Below are 19,374 nucleotides of genomic sequence, written 5' to 3'. Positions count from 1 at the left end.
TGATTTTTTGAGCACTTGATTAATATTGTGTCACTTCTGGCCTTTGTGGCTTCAGATGAGAAGTATGTTGTCATCCAAATTGATATTATATTACCCTATAAAAATCATTGTTTTTCTCTGGATGATTTCAAGTTTTTATCTTTGTCTTTAGTTTTTAATAGTTTAATTATAATGTTAATTGGTATGGATTTATTTGGTTTATCCTATTTGAGATTAGCTCAGCTTCTTGGATCTGAAGTGTTGCCTTTCATCACACATGGGAAAGTTACAGTTATTATTTCTTCAAATATTCCTTCAGCTCCACTCTCTTTTTCCTCTACTTTTGGTACTGTAATGGCACAAATGTTGGATTTTTTATTGTCTCACAGGTCCTTGGAGTTCTTTTTTTTTTATTATTTTATTTGTTTCAGAATGGTTGAGTTACATTGTTCTAAGCTCCAGATTCACTGATTCTATCCTGCCATCTTCAACTGCTTAGGTTAAGTCCATCCAGAATGACTCTTATTTCTGTTGTTGTATATCTCTGTTCTCTAATTTCGTTGTTCTTTTAATAAATTCTATTATATCGCTGATTTTTTCTAGTGTTTCAAAAGAATATATATTTGATTAGCAGGGAATATTTATGATGGCTGTTTAAAAATCATTGTCAGATAATTCCAGCACCTGAATTATCTCAGTGTCGATGTCAGGTAATTGTTGTTGGTTTGTTTGTTTGTGTGCTTATTTTCCTCATTCCAGTTGTGATTTTCTTAATTCTTGGAATGACAGGCAACTTTCTGTTGTAACCTGGACATTCTGACTATTATGTTAAGAGATTCTGTTTCCTATTTAAATCTGCCTTACTGCAGTGCTAAGAGGTAAATTTATAGCATTAAATGCCCACATCAGAAAGTTAGAAAAACCTCCTTAATAACAATATCACAACTAAAAGAACTAGAGAACCAAGAGCAAACAAATCCCAAGGCTAGCAGAAGACAAGAAATAACCAAAATCAGAGCTGAACCAAAGGAGACTGAGACAAGAAAAATCATTCAAAAGATCAACGAATCCAAGAGCTGAGTTTTTGAAAAAATTAATAAAATAGACCACTAGCTATTAGTTTATATTATGAACGTCTCTATGCACATAAACTAGAAAATCTAGAATACATGAATAAATTACTGGACACATACATTCTCCCATGACTGCACCAGGAAGAAACAGAATCCCTGGACAGACCAATAAAGAGCTCTGAAATTGAGGTAGTAATAAAGAGCTTACCACCCCACAAAAAAGCCCAGGACCAGATGAATTCACAGCTGAACTCTACCACATGTAAAAAGAAAAGCTGATACCATTCCTACTAAAATTGTTCCAAAAAATTGAGGAGAAGGGACTCCTCCCTGACTCATGCTATAAGGCCAGCATAATCCTGATACCAAAACCTGGAAGACAGAAAAACAACAACAAAACTTTGGATCAGTATCCTTAATGAACATTGATACAAAAATCCTCAACAAAATCCTGGCAAACTGAATTCAGCAGCACATCGAAAAGCTTATCCACCATGATCAAGTAGGGTTTATCCTCAGGATGCAAGGTTGGTTCAACAGATGCAAATCAATAAATGTGATTCATCACGTAAACAGAAACTAAAGACAAAATGCACGTGCTTATCTCAATGGATGCAAAAAGACTTTCAATAAAATGCAACATCAACTCATGATTAAAACTCTCAATAAAGAAGGTATTAACAAAACATACCTCAAAATAACAAAAGCCATCTATGACAAACTCACAGCTAAAATTATCCTGAATGGGCAAAAGCTGGAAGCATTCCCCTTTAAAACTGGCACATGACAAGGATGGAATCAACCTAAATGCCCATCAATGATAGACTGGATTTAAAAAAAAAAAAAGTGGTACATAGACACCATGGAATACTATGCAGCCATAAAAAAGAATGAGATCATGTCCTCTGTAGGGACACTGATGAAGCTGGAGGCTACTGTCCTTAGCAAACTAACTCAGGAACAAAAAAACAAATACGGCATGTTCTTACTTATAAGTGGGAGCTAAATGATGAGAACACACAGGCACAAAGAGGGGAGTAACACACACTGGGGCCTATTAGAGGGTAGAGAGTGGGAGGAGGCAGATGGTCAATAAAAATAGCTAATGGGTACTAGGCGTAATACCTGGGTGATGAAATAATCTATACAACAAACCTCCATGGTACAAGTTTCCTATGTAACAAACCTGCACTTGTACCCTTGAACTTAAAAGTTTTAAGAAGTTAAAATAAAATTAATCTGCCTTATTCTAGCAGGTAGTTGCTCTGTTTAAATTTAGCATGCTAGTATTGGCCTACTTTTGTGAGCTGTGGTTCCAGGAATGGTTTAATATTCAGAGTCTTTATAGTATTATTTAGGTCAGCTTGATTTATATGAAGCTTCTAGAGCTCCCACTGGTCCCTGATTCTGCTGCTTGAGGGAATGAAAGTGGTTTTTCAAGATCAGACTACCAGGTATGGGAAAAGTGTGGTAGTTTCCTGTATCAATGCCCTCTGGCCGCCCCAGTGTCTCGTCACAAAGTACAAAAGAGGCTTCCTGGGCCAGGTCACTTGCTGTGACGAGTCCTTTTCTGCTATGTCTATTTGCTACTGTTTCTCTAGGTTTGAGGGTAGAGCCTCAGGCTCACGGACACAAAGCAGCTTCCCGGAGTGAACTACATCTCTTTTTTAATATGACTGACATCCAAAGAATTTAAGAAATTTGTTTGAAATCATACCAAAAGTATAATGGTGAGCAGAGATTAAAGCTTAAGTCTCTAGCAGCCAGCCTGGGGTTCTTTTTACTAAATAAACAGCATCTGAAGCAATGCATAATTAATCATTAAAAGATTAACTCATGGTCTGTTTTTAATCTTAAAACAGACATCAATACATGTTAAGTAGTTTTCCAACAAATTCTGATGTGAAGAGCTTGCCACCTAACTTGCTTAACATTCTAATATGTAGAAAAATCAATTGACGAGAAACTTTTGCCAAACATTTTAGTTAACTAGTAATCCCCAGAAACATCATTTAAACTCTACGTTACTCTGAGCAAAAAATTAACAGAGACAGCAGAACTTCAGTTTCTTTCTCTGTAAAATGAGATAATACCTATACTTCAGAAAGATAACACAGGTATTTGGCTGACAATAAATGCTCAATAAACAATTATTATTTACAGAATAATATCCATTATACAGGTTAAAATTTCTAAAGTTTCTTAATACTTACAGCCTGATGCATTTTGTGTGACACTTGGCTTTGGTTGTCCATTCATAACTTTTGCTACGTGAATTTATTTTGCCTTCTCTAAGTTGTGTTGAACTCCACAAAAATTACATACTGGGCTAATTTTTCTACTGAAAATACACTCATATAAAATAAGTTTAAAATTAACACCATGTCCACCTTGAAATAGAAAATGAGTTTTAAAAGATCACTGGAAGCATCTGTGCTGAGACGGAGCGGGTCACTTCTCCTTCTCGGCCTTCATGACAGGAGGCAGAGCTGAAGGCTAAGGATTTATATGCATCCTTAGAGACTAGAAAGTATCTATTTTCTTAAATTATTTTATAACCAAAAATTAACTATGTATAAATGCTGACAAAACTGCAAAATCAATTTAAAAATTAAACAAAAATCTAGAAAACCAAAAACATCAAAAGTAAAAAAAGAAAGTTAATTGAATGGGACACGTGTTGTTCACTGAACTTGAGTCTCTACCTGCAGTGTGAATAGGGGATCATCCACTAGAGAGTACTCTGGAACTCAGCAAGGTTTCGTTTGTTTTGTTTTTGTTTGTTTGGTTGGTTGGTTGGTTTCTTACAAAGGCAGAAGATAGACATGAGAGCTACTCCCTTCTTTCTCATCCCTTCCCCAAATAATCACATGGCCAAGAGCAGCATGGAGTCTTGGCAGGGGTAGTACTCAGTGAGACTGGATATGTTCATCCGGCTGATTTTGAACAGAAAATGTAAAAGTAACAAGTACAGAATCAAAGTCATCATGTAGTAAAAAGACCCTTCCACAGGGTGAGAGCAGGAAGGAAGAAGACGCAGTTCAAAATCTGGATTACAGGCTTCACCTACCTTTGCCCAGATAGCAGCTGACAGTCCAAGAACAGGACTGATGGCCAAAATCACGAGGGTTAGCTTCCAACCACGTGTAAATCCTACTATAAACCCAGTGAAAAACGTTGCCATTGACTGAAAGAACATTCCAATTTTGTCACCAATTCCTTCATTAATCTTGGAGACATCACTAAAAGAACAGATAGTATTAGAAATGAATGTCAGAATTGTAAACAACTACTTTTCTCCTGAGGCCTGTTTTGAGTGTAGGGCCTTTTGTGCTTTGATTTATTTAGCAGCGTATTGTGCCTATGCTTTGTTTTATTTAGCAGGGTATACGTTTCTATTAGGATATTTGTCATTAACAACAAAAATCCATAGCCTACATGGCCCCAGAAAATGGACATGGTATACACAGGAAGTATTCAACCTAGGAATTTCAAATTGCTCAGAAATTTCCCCAGAAAGTATCTTGTTTTGCTCTACTGCACATTCTCAGAGAATTTTTTCATTCTGGCAAAGTTCAATCCTAGGAACAAAAGGATATACACGACACAGTTGCTGTTTAGAAGGAATTTTGCCTGATAAGTACCTTCGAGTGGTACACTAACATCTCCTAACAGATGTGATGACATCTATTTCATTTTACTAAGAATAAGAACCACATCCCAGTTCAACATAAAACTAAATACTTACTCTGTAAGCCGGGTGTTAAGCTCCCCGACATCATGCACATCAAACCAGCCCATCTCCTGTTGCATTATAGCATGAAAAAACTGTTTTCTTATTTTGTATATTTGTCTCCCAGCTGCCAGGCACCAAAATGAAACCTGAATGTAAGCAGCAACCAGCACTCCAGCACCAATTCCACTGTAATAATAGGCATACCTGAAAAACAACAAGAACCCTGCACATGCTATTTCCTAATCAATGTACCTTTTCCAAAGAGACCATTCATTCCTATTTTTTCACTTATCTGGGTATCTCACCATCCTTTACAAATAAGAAGGGGTTGTAACAAGCAGAGTTGATAGTCACCGTCCAACTATGTTTGCACCAATACAGTGGAATGGTTAAGAATGGTTTCTGCTTTGGCTCAAATCCCAGCTACTCATTTCACTGCTGTATAGTCTTAGGCAAGCTACTTAACTTTTCTAAGCCCCAGTTTTCTAATTAGTAAAATGGAGATTAAAATACTCATGTATGAAATGTACTTAGACCAGTGCCCAGCACATAGTAAGCACTCAGAGAATGCCAGTTACTGTGAAGATGGTGTGGTATTTTGGGGAATCACAGCATCAGGTTAGACCCACCACTGTAATAGTGTCTACTTTCATCACATCAGCATCAGTTGATGAGCGTATTGGGCTGGTCTCTGCACATTGGGGGATGAAAAGAAGTGACAGAACTTGTCAGAAAGTGGGATCAATAAATGGAAATAATTCCTTGGCCTTTTAGGCTAGGGATTATTCCTTGGGCTATTCATCTAAGAGTTTAGATGCCAGAAGACAACTGAAAATGTTAAAAAGTAGTTTTGTATCATTTGCCCAACTGGCCATCATGAATTATCCTAAAATGCTTAATGAATCAAATAATGGCCCTTCCAATTTAAATTCTAGCATTAAAAATACGAGTATTGTCTTAAAACCAAACCCTTGATCAACCTAGAAATGCTGAATTAATGTTTCCTTGTTCTGAGTTTTCATATTTAAAAAAGCAAACAATTATTGGGCTTTGCTAAACAATTCATATTTAGGTTAAAGGCAAACATTCTAAAACGAATGTTTTAGTATTCCAATATTCCCACCTTTTAAACTTCACTACTTGCCATCTTCAAATTAAACTCTGTGTATGAACCATGCAGAAGCTATAAAGATGACTAGGTAACATGCAGACAGTCTCTGACATTGCTGTTCACAACTCAGTACTCCACCCATCAAACTCTACCTTGTAATTTACAATGCATTTATCAAGGAAGATGTAATTAGAACACTAAGTTTTAGTTAATAGATAATGCAATCACTAATTACTATCTAAGTGTTCATGATATACCAAGAGATAGCTAAAAGAAACCCCGTGTCACAAGTAGAACTCATGCTTTGAGAATGTTAATCTATTTTAAACTATCAGTGTACATTTACTCAAAATGCATTTATATTTAAGCACATACATGATGATTACAAGACACTGTGTTTCATTTTCCCCAATGTTAAAAACAATGCCTCTCCACAGAAATATTTGGAGGTATTTGCTCCTCAACTTTCAAAATATGATCAAGTGTCTCTATTTTCAGCAGGGCGTGATGGCTCACACCTGTAATCCCAGCACTTTGGGAGGCCGAGGTGGGTGGATCAACTGAGGTCAACAGTTCAAGGCCAGCCTGGGCAACATGGCAAAATCCTGTCTTTACTAAAAATACAAAATTAGCCCGGTGTGATGGCACACACCTGTAATCCCAGCCACTTGGGAAGTTGAGGCACAAGAATCACTTGAACCTGCAAGACAAAGGTTGCAATAAGCCGAGATCGCACCACTGCACTCCAGCCTGGGGGTCAGAGTGAGACTCTGTCTCAACAAAAAGAAAAAAGAAAAAAAATGTGTCTCCATTTTTTTCAAATGTACCAGATCATTTATACCATAACGTAGAATCATTTTCTTCTGATTCACCTACATGTACCTTTGGACCTCTGTTATAAGCTGTTCTGGGGAATAAACTTCAAGATATGTAAATCATTAACCAAAAGCTTCCCCAGTGTGAATTAAGAATAGAGCGACTATATTTATTCTGGGATGTTTTATTTCATTGTTCAGAATCATATGCTGAATTTAAAAAATCCCTTTTGGCTGCTCTCATAATCATGTCATGTCTGAAAACATCCAGGAAACAAATTAATAATTATAAACCATTGAAAATAATGATGCTCTCTCTCTCTCTCTTTTTGGGGGGTGGGGGGACAGAGTCTCGCGCTTTTCTCCAGGCTGGAGTGCAGTGATGTGACCATAGCTCACTGCAGCTTTGAACTCCTGGGCTCAAGTGATCCTCTCAATCAGTCTTCCAAGTAGCTGGGACTGCAGGTATGTGACACCACACCTGGCATATATATACACACATACATATACAGACACATATATATAATATATAGAAAATAATGATTCTTAATTCAACTGCATTTTAGAAGTCTACTTTAAACTCCTCTAATTTCCCTATATATTAATATATTCTATGTTGATCAATGCATATATGTCTATTTTAAGCTTAACCCTAACTTTAGTATACCTTATGCAGCCAATTCTTTTCTTTAAAAAAGATCTACATTGTATCCTCCTAAAAAAACCTAACAATAGTATTGTTCTCCTCAAAATTTCTATGATGAGGCCAGGCGCGGTGGCTCACATCTGTAATCCCAGCACTTTGGGAGGCCAAGCCAGGTGGATCACCTGAGGTCAGGAGTTCAAGACTAGCCTGACCGACATGGTGAAAACCCCATCTCTATTAAAAAATACGAAAATTAGCCAGGTGTGGTGGCGCAGGTCTATAATTCCAGCTATTTGGAAGACTAAGGCAGGAGAATCGCTTGAACCCGGAAGGCATTAGTTGCAGTGAGCTGAGATCATGCCACAGCACTCCAGCCTGGGTGACAGAGAGACTCTGTCTCAAAAAAAAAAAAAAGTATGATAATAACGTAAAATTTTAAACATTGCTACAACTTGATGAATAGAGAAAAGCTTAACAATAGTAAGGAGAATGTCCAATTACCTGGTCATGTCTTCCTCCAGATTCTCGAAGGCCCCTGTAATATTGTTATAACCTAGACCACCATAAAACAAACATACACCATTTATGTCTCTTTAGCCTCAATTAAAAATAAGCCTATAAAAATGAATCAAACTCATTTCACTTAATGATTTACACAAAAATAGGTCGAACTGACTCAGTTTTAATTGTGTATAAGCACTACGGCATTCATTCAACTACTTCTCTTCTGGCTGTATGCAACCACATATACACTAAATTCAATGACGTTTATTTGCAAGAAGAAACCCACATTTGGTAAGAGGTAGTCTGTCAGCAGAAATATCAGTGTCCTTGAATTAAAATATTTTTTGGAATATCACTCCAAGATGCCATAAAAGAAAAATCTCTTGTCCTGATAAATGTCAATGCATACTTGGCACTAAGGTACATATTTAAAATCTAATACTGCATTTTTCCAGTTTTATTCTTATTTAAAAATACCAAATACAAAGAATGGTGTAGTGTGCTTATCACCCAATATTAGCAAATTCTAACATTTTGGACAAAAAGTACATTATAAAAGTATTTCATAACTTTACCTCTAACACACACACACACACACACACACACACAGATACACAAGCACTGTTCAACATTTCGGTGTGTACATTTTCAGATTTTCTTTTATGTATGCATGTATACACACACAAATACATTTATTTTTTAACAATGGAGTCATAGTTTACATTCAGTGACCAAATTTTTTCCTATCAGTATATGTATGTGTGTAACTATTTTTTCAAAGTTACAACTATTTCAGTTGTTTTCAGTATTTTACAGTTACAAGCAATTCTGTGTTAAACATATTTATACACATGTTATAAATGTGCAAAGAGTAAATATTTTATAGGATAAATTGTCACAATCAAGACTGTAAAAATTTATGTTAAAATGAAAGGGCCTGTTTCAGATGAGTCTGGTTTCGACAGGTATGGGAAAGAGGGGAGAAGGTATTTCTAGCAAAGTGAACAATATGGACAAAAGTCAATGGCAAGTTTGAAGAATGGGTAAGCCTGTTTTTGACTGGAGTGTGTTGTGTGGACGGAAGGAGGTGGTTATGTAGCTGGAAAGAGAATCTGGGTCCCGCAGGTATGGTGCAAGAAAAACAGACCAGCAGTCATTCGACAGTTTTGAGCAAAACAGGATATAATTATAAGTATGTTCTACGAGAGTTTAGCCACCGGCAATGCACATGATTAACTGGAATTTGGAGAGATGAAGGGACTTCAGCTACTGTAACTATGTAGGAAAAGATAGTCTAAATGAGAAGAGGAAAGAAAGCAAGTACTTACAAGATTTATAGAGGAAGAAGTTATAGGACTTAGCAACTGACAGAATAAAAGTAGAGAGAGTAAAAATATTAAAAATGATCAAAACGTCAAGCCCAAGCATTTGCAGAATGCTAGTGTCATGGTGGGAAATGAAAAGTCAGCAAAAAGAGCTGCTCTGGTCAGAGGAGAGATTATTAGTTCAGTCTTGAACATCTTTGTTTTGCAGCTCCTAGCACATTCAATTGAAGATGTCCAGTAAGTATTCAGACTGTAACTTTTCAGTTTTAGAGAGAGTTCAGATCTAAAGATTTAGGATTAATGAGCTGGAGGCCATAGCTAAATTCAGGAAATTAAAAAAAAAAAATCCATCTCTCCTTACCCATAAGGACAGGCTGGCAGATAAGGAGAAAACAGCAGGCCAAGCACAGAACCCTAGAGAAAACTCCACTAAAGAGTAAGACAGAAAGTAAGAAACAAAGAGATGCAGAGGCATAGCAAAACATTCAAGAGGGGTTCCTGACTGCTTTGCCTTATGTCAGTACAACAATAAACTTATTCAGATTGAATTTTTATTTCAGTCAGTTGTAAGATTTCTTCTGCTCCACAATTTCAAAAATGAAACAGGATACTGAATATTCAGGAGAGGATTTTTCTCCAAATCAATCTTGGGAAACCTTACATTATAGATTGTTTGTCTCCTCTATTTAGCCAGGAAGTGTTTCTAGATAATATTAATTGTTGCCAGTATGTCACTACCAAATCAAGACCAGTTTTCAGGTCTAACTAAATATATCTTTTCTACTCATTGCTACTACCAGTTTTCTCAATTCTCAAGATAAGAAACAAGAGAATTTAAACAAATGTTCTTCACCAATGATGGCTTCTTAAGTCTACATTCATTTCTACATAGCTCAAAAACCTTGTTCAAGGTCAAAATTGCCTCCTTTATGTTTATATGTTTAATTATACCATACCTATAGTTTCAGCCATCAAAATACATAGAACGCAAGTCTAGCACCAAGTTTCTTTTATATGTGCTTCACCTGTCAAAGTATACCAATAAAAAAAATCGGGTATACAGCAAAGAAGTATAAATCATTCTATTATAAAGACACACGCATGCGTAAGTTCAATGTAGCACTATTCACAATACCAAAGTCGTGGAATAAACCTAAATGCCAATCAATGACAGACTGGATAAAGAAAATGTGATACATAGATGCCATGGAATACTATGCAGCAATAAAAAAACAATGAGATCATGTCCTTTGCCAGGACATGGATGGAGCTGGAGGCCATTATCCTTAGAAAACACAGGAAGAGAAAACCAAATACCGCATGTTCTCGCTTACAAGCGGGAGATGATGAGAACACATAGACACATGGAGGGGAATGACGCACACCAGGGCCTTTCAGAGTGTGGAGGGTTAGAGGAGGGAGAGAATCAGGAAAAATAACTAGTGGGTACTAGTGCTTAATACTTGGGTGATGAAATAATCTGCACAAAAAGACCCCATGACACAAGTTTACCTATGTATCTGTATTAGTCTGTTATTATGCTGCTAATAAAAACATACCTGAGACTGGGTAATTTATAAAGAAAAAGAGGTTTAATGGACTTACAGTTCCACATGGCTGGGGAGGCCTCACAATCATGGCAGAAGGCAAAGGAGGAGCAAAGGCATGTCTTACATGGTGGCAGTCAAGAGGACATGTGCAAGGGAACTCCCCTTTATAAAACCTTTATGCAGTGGACTGTCATTGAAGGTTAACACCAGTAGGTAGGACCTCATTATCCTGGTCCTTCCACTTCTACCACTCTGATGCTTCTCCCTTAGTCTCAGCACTGACCCCTTATGCTCTCCCTCTTTCCTACACACTGGTGTTTCCCAGAACTCCATGCAGGCTCCAGGCTGACCTCAACCACTTCCACAGCTTCAATGACTCCCAAATCTATCTAGAGCAATTCAATTCCTCTCTCTCTTCACAGTTAATGCTCTGGTTTGAGTCCCCATCATTTCTTACCTCTACTGTAACAAAAGCCTCCTAACTAGTCTTTCTACCCCAGTTAGGTCTTCATATTGCTGTCAGATTTTATATTTGAAAACAAAAACATAATCATAGTGTTTCCATCAATGACAGTCCACTGAATAAAGGATAAAGATCAAGATCCATGATACATCACGTTAGTTCCTTTGTAATCTTGCCACAATATGCACATGAAAGAAAATATGTTTGAAGTATCAACAATGATTGACCAGATATTTTCTTTATACCCACACCTATCTCCTCATTTCAGTAGCTAGAGCATTATGCAGTCACTGTCTTCAGAGAGGGCTGCTGCTGCATTAAAAAAATATATTGTGTAGGTTTCTTCTCGGCTTTTATGTTCCCAAAGACTATGCCTTTGAGGGTTGGAGAAGAAAGAAGCTGAGCATGACGGAATATTTTGTTTAAATTTCACGAGATTAAGCTCCACCCTTTTAGACTGAAAAAATATTTTCCACATGCTGAGAAGAAAATAAGTAGTTGAGAATTGATAACTGCATAGGCACTAGAGTGTCCAGGAAAAAGATGCCCTGCCTCTTGCTACCAAAGCAGACCCTAGAGCAAGACCTTAGAAAAGGAAATGTGTAGTGAGCTGAAGGGATGGCTTTAGAACAGCTTCCAAGAGTCTCCTTGGACCTAGACAGATACTGAAGAAACAGAATGACATCAAAGTTTCTAAGAGAGGAGGACAAGGGAGCTTGACGGAATGCCTGTGTAGGTGATGCTAAACAACACTTGGCCTTATCACTCATCTGAAACTACGTGGCCTCCAAGACACACTCCAGGGAAAGGTGAGGGCTACCCCAAAATAACTGAGATTGGGTTTCTGAGAGGGACTCAAAATGGAAATTATGTTATACAAAATAAAAGTTATGATTTTTGCACAGCTGAGTTCTGGAATAATAGTTATATTTGCTACATCCCTTTCTAGCCTCAACTCACTTCACTCCCTCATCCCTATCTTCACCAGCATTCCCCACTTCTGTGTAGCCATGGCTGTAAGCACACCGAAGGGTTTACTCTTCCCTAACTATTCTATTTGCCTCCTTCAAAGCTTTATCCATTCTGCTGTCTTTAGCTGGAATGCCCTTTACCAAAATTTTTCTCCTGGGAAATACTCTTCCTCCACGAATAAACTAAAGTATTATATCATCATGCCCTACCAGAGTGATTCATCTTGTAACAGAACTCCTACTTGTAACAGAATTACAACTTGTAACAGAATTACAACTTCTGCAGTTGTAATTACAATTACAGAACATCTTGTAATTGACACATGATTCAACTTACTAAGTCAATACAAAAATAGAACTATGACTATTTATATCTATCTCTTCTTCCCACTTTCATTGGTGTGAGGTCATAGAAAACTGAACTATATCTTGTTTATCTTTATATATCCAGAGCCCAACCCATTGTATCTGCTATAACTTAGCCTATCGCAAAAATCTACAAGTGGTTTCACAGAGCTACTAAACATGCCAGACCATTTATCAAAATATTCCATCCAACCTTTTTCCTATTCAGTGTCTCACATATTGTAAGATTACAGAGACATTAGACCATTCTACCTCGTAAGAAAAGCCTTTTCTAAACCCAAGCAAGACTTTAAAGGATTTTTTATCTGATCCAAATACTTCAGTTGATTTAGTAACTTTAATAACTGAAAACTTAAGAACAGTATGAATAGAAAATGCGTAACATGGATACATTGGTATGGTCTTATCCTTTGAAGATGCATTGATAATTCCCTAATTGGTAAACTGAGATTATATTGAAAAGGTGGTTTTCAAACCATCTTCCACAGAGACTTCATGCTAGGCACTGTTCCAGACACTGAGGATACAACCCAGAATGAGTACCACTTTCTCTAGTATCATTGGATGTCTGTTCAAGCAGGAAATCCTCTCACTTTCAGGCCTCAAACTTCAGGTGACAGAGTAACACTGCTGACCTATTTAGCACAGATTTTCCTACAAACTTCCTTCTTTTCATTTAGCCTTTCTACCCATTTAAGAAGCTATAATACACAAATAAAACACTCTTCTCATGCAGAAAGCTCCATCAACAACAGGGAAGGAGAATTTTATCTTTTGCCTAAATGATAAATCCCTATGGCATTTGCCCAGGCTGGGGCCTGTGACTCAGTGTGGTTGAACTTACAGCAAGTGACAGAGATGATTCCAGGAGCTACAGACTCCTTAAGTGAGCTGTTTATACACCTCTGACCTGAAGAGCTGTGCCTCTTGCCTGACCTGCCTGACACACTAAAAATCAAACTTACAGGGAAGCATCCCAGAGATTTAAAAGACCACGTGCTGGCATTTGCTTCCAATTTAGGCAGAGTGTGAAAACCACTTGTACCATGGAAAAGATACCAAACTAAAAAGTAGGATTCCTGGCCCAGGAATTCAACTTTGTCAACCAGCAAGCGATTCCATTATGACCACGTTACTTCAGCTTCCTGGGCATGTTTCCACTGTATGTCTATAAAATTATGAGTTCAGGCTAGATAACGTCTAAGCCCATTTTCACCTACAAAATTCTATTATTCAGTCTTTCATTTCTTCATCCAAATTCTTCAGCACCTTGAATGGGTTAGGTACTATCTGTATATTGATCTTTTTGTTGTTGTTGTTGTTTTTCTAATATATTATAGAGATTACATTGTAACTAATTCTACTTTTTGGCTTCAAAATGATTAGCCAAAAATATTACTATACCAAATATTATTATGGTATAGTAATATAGAAAAAAGTCATTCTATAAGTTTTAATCCAAACAAAAAATAAACTGCCAAAAACTAAAATATACTTGAAATATCGTATTATTATTTGGTGTTCAATTTCCCAAAAAAAAGCCCTAATTTTTCTCCAGTGAAATGGATAAAAACAGAGGAAAGGCTTAAGTAAGTTAGAGAAAACAAATCCATCATGAAATTTTTATGGACTATTTAGAATTTCAATATTAGCTAACATTCTAGTTTGGAGCACATCTATGATGCTGGCCTTGAGGATACAGAGGGCAAAGTTCCATTTGCTTATAGCACCAAAGTCTTGAAACACAGGTACAAGATCTGCACATGACTCATACAGTCACAGTTTAAGCATCAAAATGTAGATACTAGTTGGATAACTGGCATTTCACAGTTTTCATGTTCCTCATAAGTTTTAGAGCAGTGAGAATAGAAATAATAAATATAAAACTAAGTTATTTCCACTTTTTCCCTTTTTATCTTATTAGGATTACTAGAATTTCAGCACCTTATTTTCTCCATTACTCTGCCTACAATCAGGTAAGGAAATAAACAGAACCAACCATAATATAGTTAAGAAGCAAGTGAAAAGCCATCAATATAGATACACCATAAACTGAATCATTAAAGACAATGAGTAATCAAGAGTTTATTTAAAGAGTATCTTTGGGCACTAAGCACCATGAGACATGGCAGATATCCCTCAGATCCTTTCATTTCTGGATCAGTATGTTAGCCTTAGTCTCTTCTTTTTTGGGTGCTTTTCTAATTCATTCCTTGCACGGAATCAGTGCCAGTTTGTGTAAATTTAAATCTTAACTCTGTTACTTATTAACCACATGACCTAAGGCAATCTAAATGTACTTAAATTCACTTCTCTGTGCCCCAGTTTCCTCATCTGCAAAATATGCTTTTATATATATGTACATATATATAATTACATATAATATATACTTATACACACACATATATAGTGTGTGTATATATTATATATAATATATACTTATATACACATATATACAAATTATATATGTGTAAAGTACACATATACTTATACACACACACACTATATATATGTGTATTTTATATATACTTTACACACACATATATATAGTGTGTGTATATAAGTATATATATAAAAAGATATACTTACATATAATTATCTTTTATATATAATATATCAATATAATGGTATTGATTTCATGTGCATTTAAGAATTGAAAGTTACTGCATGTAAAGCTCTAAGAACACTACCCAGCACATAGTAAACGTTCAACAAGGATTGGCTTTAGTTGTTGCTAACAGTTGAGTTCTTCCTCAAGGCTTGGGACTTCCAATCCTTCTACTTTTCTCCATATTCTATCCCAGGGGATTTAACATCCATTCAATTTAAATAAAGCCAAGTTGGTAGTCCTGTTCTTTTTAATTTTATTTTTAAAATGTGTTTCATTTTAATTTTTATTTAATTTTAGGGGTACATAGCAGATGTATATAGTTACAGGGTACATAAGATATTTTGACATAGGCATACAATGGATAATAATCATATTAGGGTAAATGGGGGTATCCATCATCTCAAAAATTTATTCTTTCTTTGTATTACAAACAATCCAGTTATACTCTTTTAGTTATTTTTAAATGTGCAATAAATTATTTTTTAATGTAGTCACCCTGTTGCGTGATCAAATACTAGATGATATTCATTCTATCTAACTATATATTTTTGTATCTATTAACCATCTCCACTTCTACCTCTGCCACCCCACTATACTTCCCAGCCTTTGGTAAATGTCATTCTACTCTCTATCTCCATAAGTTCAATTATTTTAATTTTTTAGCTCCCACAAATAAGTGAGAAATGTGAAGTTTGTCTTTCTGTGCCTGGCTTATTTCACTTAACATTATCTCCTCCAGTTCCATTTTTGTTGTTGCAAATGACAGGATCTCATTTTTTAATGGCTGAATAGTACTCCATTATGTATTATGTCTCACAATTTCTTCATTCATTCACTTGCTGATGGGCACTTAGGTTGCTCCCAAATCTTGGCTATTGTGAATAGTGATGCAATAAACATCGGAGTACAGATTCAATATAATGATTTCCTTTCTTTTGAGTGTATTCCAAGCAGAGGGATAGCTGGATCATATCGCAGTTTAATTTTCCAGTTTTTGAGGAACCCTCATATTGTTCTCCATCATGGCTGTACTAATTTACATTCTGAACAGTATACAAGGGTTTTCTTTTCTCCACATCCTCACCAGCATTTGTCATTGCCTATCTTTTGGATAAAAGCCATTTTATCTGGGGTCAAATGATATCTCATTGTAGTTTTGATTTGCATTTCTCTGATCAATGATGTTGAGCATATTTTCATATACCCATTTGCCATTTGTATAGCTTCTTTTGAGAAATGCCTATTCAGATATTTTGCCCATTTGTTAATTGGATTTTTTTCCTATTGAGTTGTTTTGAGTTCCTCATCTGTTGTCAGATGGAGTTACTTTCTCCCATTCTGCAGGTTGTCTTTTCACTTTGCTGATTGTTTCCTCTGCAGTCCAGATGGTTTTTAACTGATGTGATCCCATTTGTCCTTTTTGTTTTGGTTCCCTGTGCTTGTAGGGGTATTACTCGAGAAATCTTTGCCTAATCCAGTGGCCCTAGAGAGTTTCTCCAATGTCTTCTTTTAGGAGTTTCATAGTTTCAGGTCATAGATTTAAGTCTTTAATCCATTTTGATTTGTATATGGTGAGAGAAAGGGATCTAGTTTCATTCTTCTGCGTATGGACATCCAGTTTCCCCAGCACCATTTTTTGAAGAGACGATCTTTTCCCCAACATATATTCTCAGAAACTTGGTCGAAAATGAGTTCACTGTAGATGCATGGATTTATGTCTGCATTCTCTATTCTGTTTCATTGATCTACGTGTCTCTTTTTATGCCAGTACCATGGTGTTTTGGTTACTAGTTCTGCAGTATAATTTGAAGTCAGGTAATGTGATTTCTCCAGTTGTGTTCTTTTTGCTCAGGATAGCTTTCACTATTCTGGGTCTTTTGTGGTTTCATGTAAATTTTAGGATTCTTTTTTTTATTTCTGTGAAGAATGTCACTGGTATTTTGATAGCAATTGCATTGAGTCAGTAGATTGCTTTGGTAGTTTGGGCATTTTAAAAACATCCATTCTTCCAATCCATGAGCATGGAGTATGTTTCCATTTTTTGTGTCCTCTTCAATTTTTTACATCAATGTTTTATAGTTTTCATTGTACAGATCTCTCATTTCTTTAGTAAAATTTCTTCCTAGGTATTTATTTTGTTTGTATCAATAGTAAATGGGTTTACTTTCTTGATTACTTTTTCAGATTGTTCACTGTTGCCATGTAGAAATGCTACTGATTGTTGGATGTTGATTTGGTATCTTGCAATTTAACTGAATTTGTTTATCACTTCTAATACGTTTTTGGTAGAATCTTCAGGTTTTTCCAAATATGAGAGTGTATCATCTGCCAACAGGGATAATTTAACTTCTTCCTTTCCAATTTGGATGCCTTTCTTCTTTCTTTCTCTTGTCTGATTGCTCTCACTAGGACTTTCAGTACTATGTTGAATAACCGGTAAAAGTGAGCATCCTTGTCTTGTTCCAGATCTTGAAGGAAAGGCTTTCAGTTTCTCATCATTTAGTGTGATACTAGCTATGGGTCTGTTGCATGTGGCTTTTATTTTGTTTACGTATGTTCCTTCTATACCCAGTTTTTTAAAAAGTTTTTATCATGAAGGGTTGTTGAATTTTATCAAAGGCATTTTCATCATCAATTGAAATTACCATATATTTTATATCCTTCATTCTGTTGATATGATGTATCACATTGATTAGTTTGCATATATTGAACAATCCTTGCATCCCTGGGATAAATCCCATTTGGTCTTGATTAATAATATTTTAATGTGTTGTTGAATTAGATTTGCTAGCATTTTGTAGAGGATTTTTGCATCAGTGTTAATCAGGGATGTTGGTCTATAATTTTGTTCTTTTCTTGTGTGTCTTTGTCTGGTTTTGATATTAGGGAAAGACTAACCTCATAAGATGAGTTTGGAAGTATTCCCTCCTCCTCTATTTTTCATAATAGTTTGAGTAGTATTGGTGTTAGTTTTTCTTTAAATGTTTTGTAAAATTCAGACCTAATAGCTTTATTAGGTCCTGGGCTTTTCTTTGATGGGAGATTTTTTAATTACAGCTTCAATTTCACTACTCATTATTGATCTGTTCGGGTTTCTGATTTCTTCATGGTTCAAACTTGGTAGGTTGTATATGTCTAGGAATTTACCCATTTTCTCTAGCTTTTCCAATTTATTGGCATATAGTTGTTCATAGTAGCCACTAATGATCTTTTGAATTTCTGTGTTATCAATAATAATATCTTCTTTTTCATCTCTGATTTTATTATTTGAGTCTTCTCTTTCTTTTCCTAGTCAGGCTAAAGGTCTGTCGATTTTGTTTATCATTTAAAAAAAACAACTTCTCATTTCACTGATCTCTTGTGTTGATTTCTTTATTTCAATTTCACTTACTTCTGCTCAGATCTCTATTATTCTCTTTCTTCTACTAATTTTAGCTTTGGTGTACTCTTGCTTTTGTAGTCTTTTAAAATGAATCAGCAGGTTGTTTATTTGAAACTTTTCTACTTTTTAGATGTAGGCATTTATTGCTATAAACTTTCCTCTTAGTACTGTTTTCACTGAATCCCATATATTTTGGCATGGTGTGTTTCCATTTTCATTTGGTTCAAGAAATTTTTCAATTTTCTTTTTAATTTATTCATGGTCATTCAGGAACAGATTGTTTAATTTCCATGTGTCTATATGGTTTCCAAAATTTCTCTTGTTACTAATTTCTAGTTTTATTCTATTGTGCTCAGATAAGATGCTTGATATTATTTCAATATTTTTTTGAATTTTTAAGACATATTTTGTGATCTAACAAATGGTCGGTCCTTGAGAATGATCCATGTGCTGAGGAAAAGAATGTTTATTCTACAGCTCAGATAAAATGTTCTGTAAGTATCTATAAGGTCCATTTGGTCTATTGTGCAGGTTAGGCCAATGCTTCTTTGTTAATTTTCTGTTCGAAAGGTCTGTTAAATGCTGAAAGTGGGGTGTTGAAGATTCCAAATATTATTGAATTAGGATCTATCTCTCTCTTTAGCTCGAATAATATTTGCTTTGTATATTGGGTGATCCAGTTTTGGATGCATATTTATTGCATCCTCTTACTGAATTGACCTTTTTATCATTACATAATGACCTTCTTTGTCTCTTTTTGTAGTTTTTGTCCTGAAATCTTTTTGTATAAGTACAGTTATTGCTTTTTTTGTTTGTTTTCATTGGTATGGAATATCTTTTTC

At 35.7% G+C, this 19,374-nt stretch overlaps 1 protein-coding gene across 1 annotated transcript in view; it reads right to left on the bottom strand.

Moving 5' to 3' along the window:
* ABCB1 (ATP binding cassette subfamily B member 1) overlaps window positions 1-19,374 on the bottom strand; it is a 101,549-nt gene that overhangs the window by 65,498 nt on the left and 16,677 nt on the right. The window contains exons 5-7 of the mRNA XM_064380428.1: window positions 7,862-7,913; window positions 4,801-4,992; window positions 4,123-4,294 (exon numbers count right to left, since the gene is read on the bottom strand). Coding sequence (XP_064236498.1) covers window positions 4,123-4,294; window positions 4,801-4,992; window positions 7,862-7,913 — 416 coding nt within the window. The remainder of the gene's footprint in view (window positions 1-4,122; window positions 4,295-4,800; window positions 4,993-7,861; window positions 7,914-19,374) is intronic.

Source organism: Aotus nancymaae, unplaced genomic scaffold (assembly GCF_030222135.1).
Source record: "Aotus nancymaae isolate 86718 unplaced genomic scaffold, 86718_ANA_hifiasm-v0.15.2.pri h1tg000025l, whole genome shotgun sequence".
Taxonomy (NCBI): domain Eukaryota; kingdom Metazoa; phylum Chordata; class Mammalia; order Primates; family Aotidae; genus Aotus; species Aotus nancymaae.
This window is presented reverse-complemented; position numbering and strand designations above follow the sequence as displayed.